This window comes from Porites lutea, chromosome 3 (genome assembly GCF_958299795.1).
Source record: "Porites lutea chromosome 3, jaPorLute2.1, whole genome shotgun sequence".
Taxonomy (NCBI): domain Eukaryota; kingdom Metazoa; phylum Cnidaria; class Anthozoa; order Scleractinia; family Poritidae; genus Porites; species Porites lutea.
Window position 1 is genome coordinate 44,363,985 of NC_133203.1, and position 6,561 is coordinate 44,370,545.

The 6,561-nt window shown below is 45.9% G+C and overlaps 1 protein-coding gene and 1 pseudogene across 1 annotated transcript in view; one reads left to right on the plus strand and one right to left on the minus strand.

Annotated features, from left to right (window-relative positions):
* LOC140931224 (uncharacterized) overlaps positions 1-1,137 on the minus strand; it is a 13,341-nt gene extending 12,204 nt beyond the window's left edge. Inside the window, exon 1 of the mRNA XM_073380992.1 lies at positions 1,100-1,137. Coding sequence (XP_073237093.1) covers positions 1,100-1,123 — 24 coding nt within the window. The 5' untranslated portion in view covers positions 1,124-1,137. The remainder of the gene's footprint in view (positions 1-1,099) is intronic.
* A 670-nt stretch (positions 1,138-1,807) lies between these two features.
* On the plus strand, positions 1,808-5,031 carry LOC140932375 (uncharacterized; annotated as a pseudogene).
* Positions 5,032-6,561: the final 1,530 nt, after the last annotated feature.

Here is a 6,561-nt window from a genome sequence, read left to right on the forward strand (position 1 = left end):
GCTACCTAAGCACTTAGTCACTGCCAATATCTCTTGGATCTGTGATTGTAGATTGTAGTCTAAAAGGAAAATTAAGTTTACCCAGCTAGCACTGCACGTTATAATCCGGTCTGTGATCCCCCCAGAACCACATAAAGGAGCTTCAATTAAAACAAAACGAAAACACACTACATGGAGTTTTTCTGTGATCAGTTCTATTTCGCTCTTTGCTGAACTGAAACAATTAGCAATTATTCTTTGAAATCGAGGTGAATAGTGGCTAAATATTTACCGAGCCGCGAAGGCGGAGAGGTAAATATTCCCAAAGCCACTATTCACCGAGATTGAAAAGAATAATGGTTTTAATATATACACACGAAGTGATCTCAACAAAATCAGAGAAAAAACCATTAAAAAGTACGATTTGATTGACAGATCAAATCACGCGTAAGTTTAAAAATAGATCTTTGCAGAATTTTCAAACATGGCAATTCACAAGTTTATCATTTCGCAAACGACAGCGTAATGGCTTAAATGGAACCGCTAAAAGTTTGAACTGTTTCCTTACCTGAGAAGAAAAGAAGAGCTTTGTTATTCAGTTTCTGTTGACTCGCCAAGTTTATAGCCAAAAGGGTTTGTTGTGTCGTTCTTCGCATGAAGTGCTGACAAAAATGGCGGCTCGGTTGGTCCAGGTAAGAAACGTAGAATTTCTGCAAACATTTCCTTTTAAATTTGTTTGTCATAAATAGACTTCGATTTTGAGCCCAAATTTTCTTCTTAGAAAACGCTGAGTTTTTCACGAAGCGGCTTCTTCTACGCGAATACACGCGAGTTGTAAACAATCCATCGAGCACAAAACTCAGCTACAGTAAATTGAAAAACGCCGTATTGAATCCTTCCAAGTCTTTTCTTGCCTTTAAAAAAGTCAGCCCTGGGATTTTGTCGACTTTTAAAAGATCGTTCTCTAAAAAAATAGGAAAAACACCGAGCTGAATATAGCCTTCCGCACGAGACGGCACACGAACAAAAAAAATCAATGATCTCTTACCAAGTAACATTCTTGTCGAAAATCTATAAAAATACTTTTCTAAAATACGACAAAAATTACTATACGTAGTACCTCAGACTGTTCAGTTTCCGCCATCTCAGTGAAATAACGCGGGCTGAATTAATCAATCAAACCGCAAATGGGACTAAGAACGTGTGACATGTCATGTTTGACGTCATATGCTCTGCGGGTATACGTCACGATTGTCACGATAATGCACATGCACATGCACATGCATACGGGCCCCAGGCCCCTCCCAGTCCCCCCACAACCGTTCGCAGAGCCTTTGTTCTCCGTGCTCCTACTCCTTCCAAGACTGTTTGGACCGTATTGCTACAAAAGCTGAATTGGTGATAAAAGGTCAATTGCGTTGAATAAAATTAAATACTCCACTTCTTTGCTCATAGCTTTTAACTTGTCCTTCTAGTATATTGCTTATCATGCTCTTTCAAAACTTTCCAAAGCCGCCATCACAACACTTCTCGCGAGTACACTTAAGTCATGTCAACAGCATGAAAAATATTCTTTCACGTGCTGGTCTATTCTTGTCAACTAATTGTAGCTTCTCATAGATTCAAAGTCCCTCAGGCGGTCGTTAGGAGCCAGTCAGCCGTCGTGCCCAAAATCTGGACGAACTGATTTAACGGTGCTAACGATTGGATCGGCGCCATCAAAGCAATAGGGCTCTGCTCCAGAGGCTTTTCGCGCGGGTCACTATAAAGACTTGACAGAAACCGAAAACCGCGCTAGAAAAGTCTCTGGCACCCAGGGTATGAAGATGTTGGTATCACTGTAGAATACCTGAACCCTTCTTTCCTTGTAAAGAAGCCGAACGGCGGTTCTCGTCTTGCCACTGCCTTCGCTGACGTAGGCCGGTACAGTAAACCCCAACCATCCTTGCTGCCTGACGTTGACTCCACCCTGCGTCGCATCGCCTAGTGGTCTCATATCATCGTCACAGACCTGACAAGTGCCTTTTACCAAATACCTTTGGCTAAAGAGTCCATGAAGTATTGCGGCGTTGCCACTCCGTTTAAAGGGGTACGAGTCTACGTTCGTTCCGTTATGGGTATGCCCGGATCGGAAACTGCCCTTAAAGAGGTTATGTGCCGCGTTCTAGGCCCACTACTACAAGACGGATCCGTGGCCAAAATCGCTGATGATCTGTACTGCAGCGACAGCACACCCCGAGAGCTATTCCACAACTGGAAGAGGGTCCTACAAGCCCTACACAACAGGGGCGCCCAACGGCAATTTTCGGGAAAATATCTGTTCGGAAGACGATTTGAGAACTAGAATTTTCGGAACATTTGTTGTAAAATTTCTTGCTTGCCTGCCTCTCCTAGGATTTTCGAACATCTACAAAATGGTATAATTACCCATTTTAAACGGATATTTACCCTAAAAAAGGCCACCTAGAATTTACGGGAGCCTTTTCCTGGCTGAAATTTTCGAAAAGGTAAGTTTTGATCCCTATAATTTTCGGATCACTAGATTTTCAGCTAGGAAATCCGAACAGATGAATTTTTAGGAGATAAAAATATGCCTATATCTACCGTTTAAATACTAAAATACGTTCAACAATGATATATCAAGTGGTTTTGAACTATACCCTCGTTGGGTGCCCCTGACACAAGTGCAACCTGCGTTTGTCTGCCCATAAGACCATCATCAGTCCCAAGACTACCACTATTCTCTGCTGGATCTAGAATACTGACTCCCTTTCCGCCAGTCCCACCGTCTTAACACCCTCGCCACGTAGCCCGAGCCGAACCCAGTCGCTCGCTTGAGATCCTTCATTGGCGCTTACAAAGTCCTTTCCCGTGTCATTCCAAGGCGCTCAAGTTACCTCACTCCACTGGATGCTCTAACAGCCGGTCGTCCTTCTCAGGAATCCATTAACTGGACCGATGACCTAAGGGCCGCATTCCGTAGTGCTCAGAACGCCCTTTCCTCTGCACTCACCATCGCGTTACCCAGACCCGAGGACCAGCCATGGATTGATGGAGCAGTCCGGGACCCTGGAATAGGTGCCACCCTCTACGTAACGCGCGGAGACAAGTAACATGTCTCTGGCTTCTTCAGCGCCAAGTTGCGGGGATCCCAAACAACATGGCTTCCATGCGAGGTCGAAGCCCTCTCCACTGCGGCTACAACGAAGCACTTCAGTCCGTTAAAAAGGCCTGCATTCTTACTGACAGTAAGCCTTGCATTCAAGTGTATGAGAAACTCTGCCGCGGGGAGTTCTGTGCCAGCCCTCGCGTATCCACTTTCTTGTCTGTTGTGAGTCACTACCAAGCTTTAGTCAGCCACGTCTCCGGCGCTGTTATCTTCCCGTCAGACTTCGCAAGCCGAAACGCAGCCACCTGTGAAAACGAGACCTGTCAGGTGTGCTCCTTCATTTCTCGAACTAGGGACTCTGTTGTCCGAGCCGTGTCTGTTCAAGATATCCTCCAAGGTAATGTTCACCTTCCCTTTACCAGCCGGCCTGCCTGGGTGGCTGTTCAGTCTGAGTGCCCAGATCTACGCCGCACCCACGCTCACCCCGTCCAGGGTACGAGACCTTCCAAAAAACTCACAAACATAAAGGACGTCAAACGTTATTTACAAGTTGCGTCAGTTGCAGATGATGGCCTCCTTTTTGTACGGCGTCATGAACCCTTGTCACCGTCCAGATAGTGCATCATTGTCCCACGCCAAACTTTGGACGGTTTTTTGACCGCTCTTCACATTAAACTCAGCCACCCGTCCTGTCACCAGTTGAAATTGGTCGTCAAACGCTATCTATACGCTCTCGATCTGGACAAGACTGTCTCTCGTCTCTCTGATGGGTGCCACTCCTGTGCAGCAATCCGAAGCTCTCCAACCGCACGTATTGACCAGTCCACTTCCCCACCACCCGACGCTATTGGTCGATCCTTCGCCGCAGACGTCATCAAAGGTTCTCGCCAGCTTATCTTTGTCCTCCGCGAGACTGTGACCTCTTACACTTCCAGCGTATCTCTAGAAGACGAGCGTCATCAAACGTTACGCGACGCCATTGTAAAGCTCTGCTTAGAAGTGCGCCCTATGGATGGTCCGCCTGCCGTGATCCGCACTGACCCTGCACCTGGCCTTAAGGCTCTTGTTAATGACCCTCTCTTAAAGAAGCATAGAATTACAATTGAGCTTGGCCAGGCCAAAAATCCCAACAAGAACCCCGTAGCTGAGAGAGCAGTCCAGGAGTTGGAAACGGAACTTCTCCGTCAGGAGCCTTTAGGCAGAGCCGTTTCTCCCCTCACTCTCGCCGTAGCCACTTCTGCCTTGCACTCTCGTATCCGTTCACGTGGCCTATCCTCGCGAGAAATGTGCACACAGCGAGACCAGTTTTCAAACCAGCAGTTAACCCTTGCCGACGACCATTTAATTGCCCTCCAGCACGAGCAGCGTCTATCCAATCACCCCCACAGTGAGCACTCAAAAGACCCCTTGCACAACAGGCGTCCTACTTCTTTAATTGATGTTGGTGACCTAGTGTACCTTCATTCCGATTGGAACAAGTCTCGAGCCCGCGACCGACCCTGTTGTAGCCATAGATCCACCATTCTGTGATATCAAAAAAGTTCATTGGATCCCAATGACGTAGCTCATCTTATCGCGTCAAACTTACTGAGTGCTTCAAGGTACCTTCCGACTTGGCTGATCCCTTAAATGCTCCTCGCCCGTGTCGCGGTCACGACTCGGATGATGAAGACGATCCTGATACCACACCTCACTCTCCACCTTCGCTGCCTGACATCCCTGATGCTATCTCTGTTTCAGCCCAGCATCTATCTAACTCTCCTCGCTGTGTTACACCACCTGCACCTGCCTTTCCTGCCGACTGCATCATGGACGACACAGCTTGGAGAAGGCAGTCGTTTCATCAGACCCTGACCCTCCTGGCTTGCGGAGATCATCTCGCACCAGACGTCGTCCTGTGCGTTTTGAAGATTATGATACTGAACTATAGCCTTTGTTACTGAACTGTGACGTTTAAGTCACTTCAGAGTTTAAGTAGTGCTTTTAAGTACTTTCCACTGTGTTTTTTGTTTCAGTTGTCTCGCTTAAACGTTATGTATATTCAGCTTAGTTAAAAAAAAAGGAAAAAAGAAGTCACGCCAGTACCGGTCCGCGGTATTATGAATTAGCATGCGTTATCTGTTGTTCGTAGCCGAGCATCCGCCATATTGTTACTGTTACTCGGCCGCCAGTTGTATCCCAGTTTGATTAAAGCCTTACAAGAATTGGTCGTGCCTTGGTTCTTGCCTTATCTTCTTAACTGGCGCTTACTCTTGCGTGCTGGATGGCTATGCCCCCACTGGTCAGCTCACCCATGCCAACATACGAAGATATCCAATGTTGGGAAACAATGCCTCCACGTCTCACTACGAGCCTCAGCGCTCCGGAAGTTAAAAAATTCGTACCGTCTGGTTGCTATGAAGTGACGTAATCATCCAGTTGAGTATCCATCACCGTAACACTTTTGCGGTCAACTACCGCAGCGCTCGTAAAGTACCTTAATTAAAACCGTGTTCAAAACCCTCTAGGAAGTCTGTTTATTTTTGAGTCGATTAATGCACTGCTGACTTTCACGAGGTCAACTTTTGCATAAATTATCAAACATTATGTTAAGCGGGAAATCTACCTATGGTTCGCGGGAGAAGCAACTTCGAAAGCGGCGCAAGACAAATGTTTCGAGAGTCGAGGATGTGCTCACAAACTATTCACTATGCGACGAAAGGAGAAATCACTGGCATGATAGCTGCATGTAATGGTAATTTTATCAATCCAGGTCGCGCCGTGTTCCCTCGAGAACACTGTGGCAACTTCATTTGGCGCGCTTCTCAATACTTCCAAAACATGTTGTAATCGGTAAGTAGACTTAAGCACTTAGTATCGCCAAGCCATTCGAATCAGTGTATACCGAATTCTTTGTCTGAAGATTCTCGCAAACACATATACCAAGTAAATCTGGACGGAAGAAGAAATTGTCTCCCTAAACGCAGCCAGATTATATTTTGAAGGATGGCGGCACAATTCAACGCGTCTTCCAGGTCAGCCCTAATTTATAGTTCGTAAGAGTATAAATTGCGATCTTCCTGTTTTCGCTTAAGCTTTTTTGATAAAACTTCAGTAGAAACAAAACAACGGAGACATGACATTCTCCTGCATGAGACACAATCGGCTGAAGGAAATATCTGTTTACAAGTCGGGTAAATTATCCATTCTTGCGCACCGCAAAATCAGCTAAAATCAGTCGCTGGAAACCTGGCATATTATTAAGCCTGAGCGCTTCTAAGAATAACACGTTTAGAACTACGACGCGTAGAAAAAAAGAAGGCAGTTGTTCTATATCCTTTCTGGTTCATCCAGGTAGAAGTCCTGGCATATTATTATGCCTGAGCGCTTCTAGGATATATAACACGTTTAGCATTTCGACCCGTAGCCGTAAAAAAAAAAAAAAAATAGGCAGTTGTTCTATATCCTTTCTGGTTCATCCAGGTAGAAGTCCT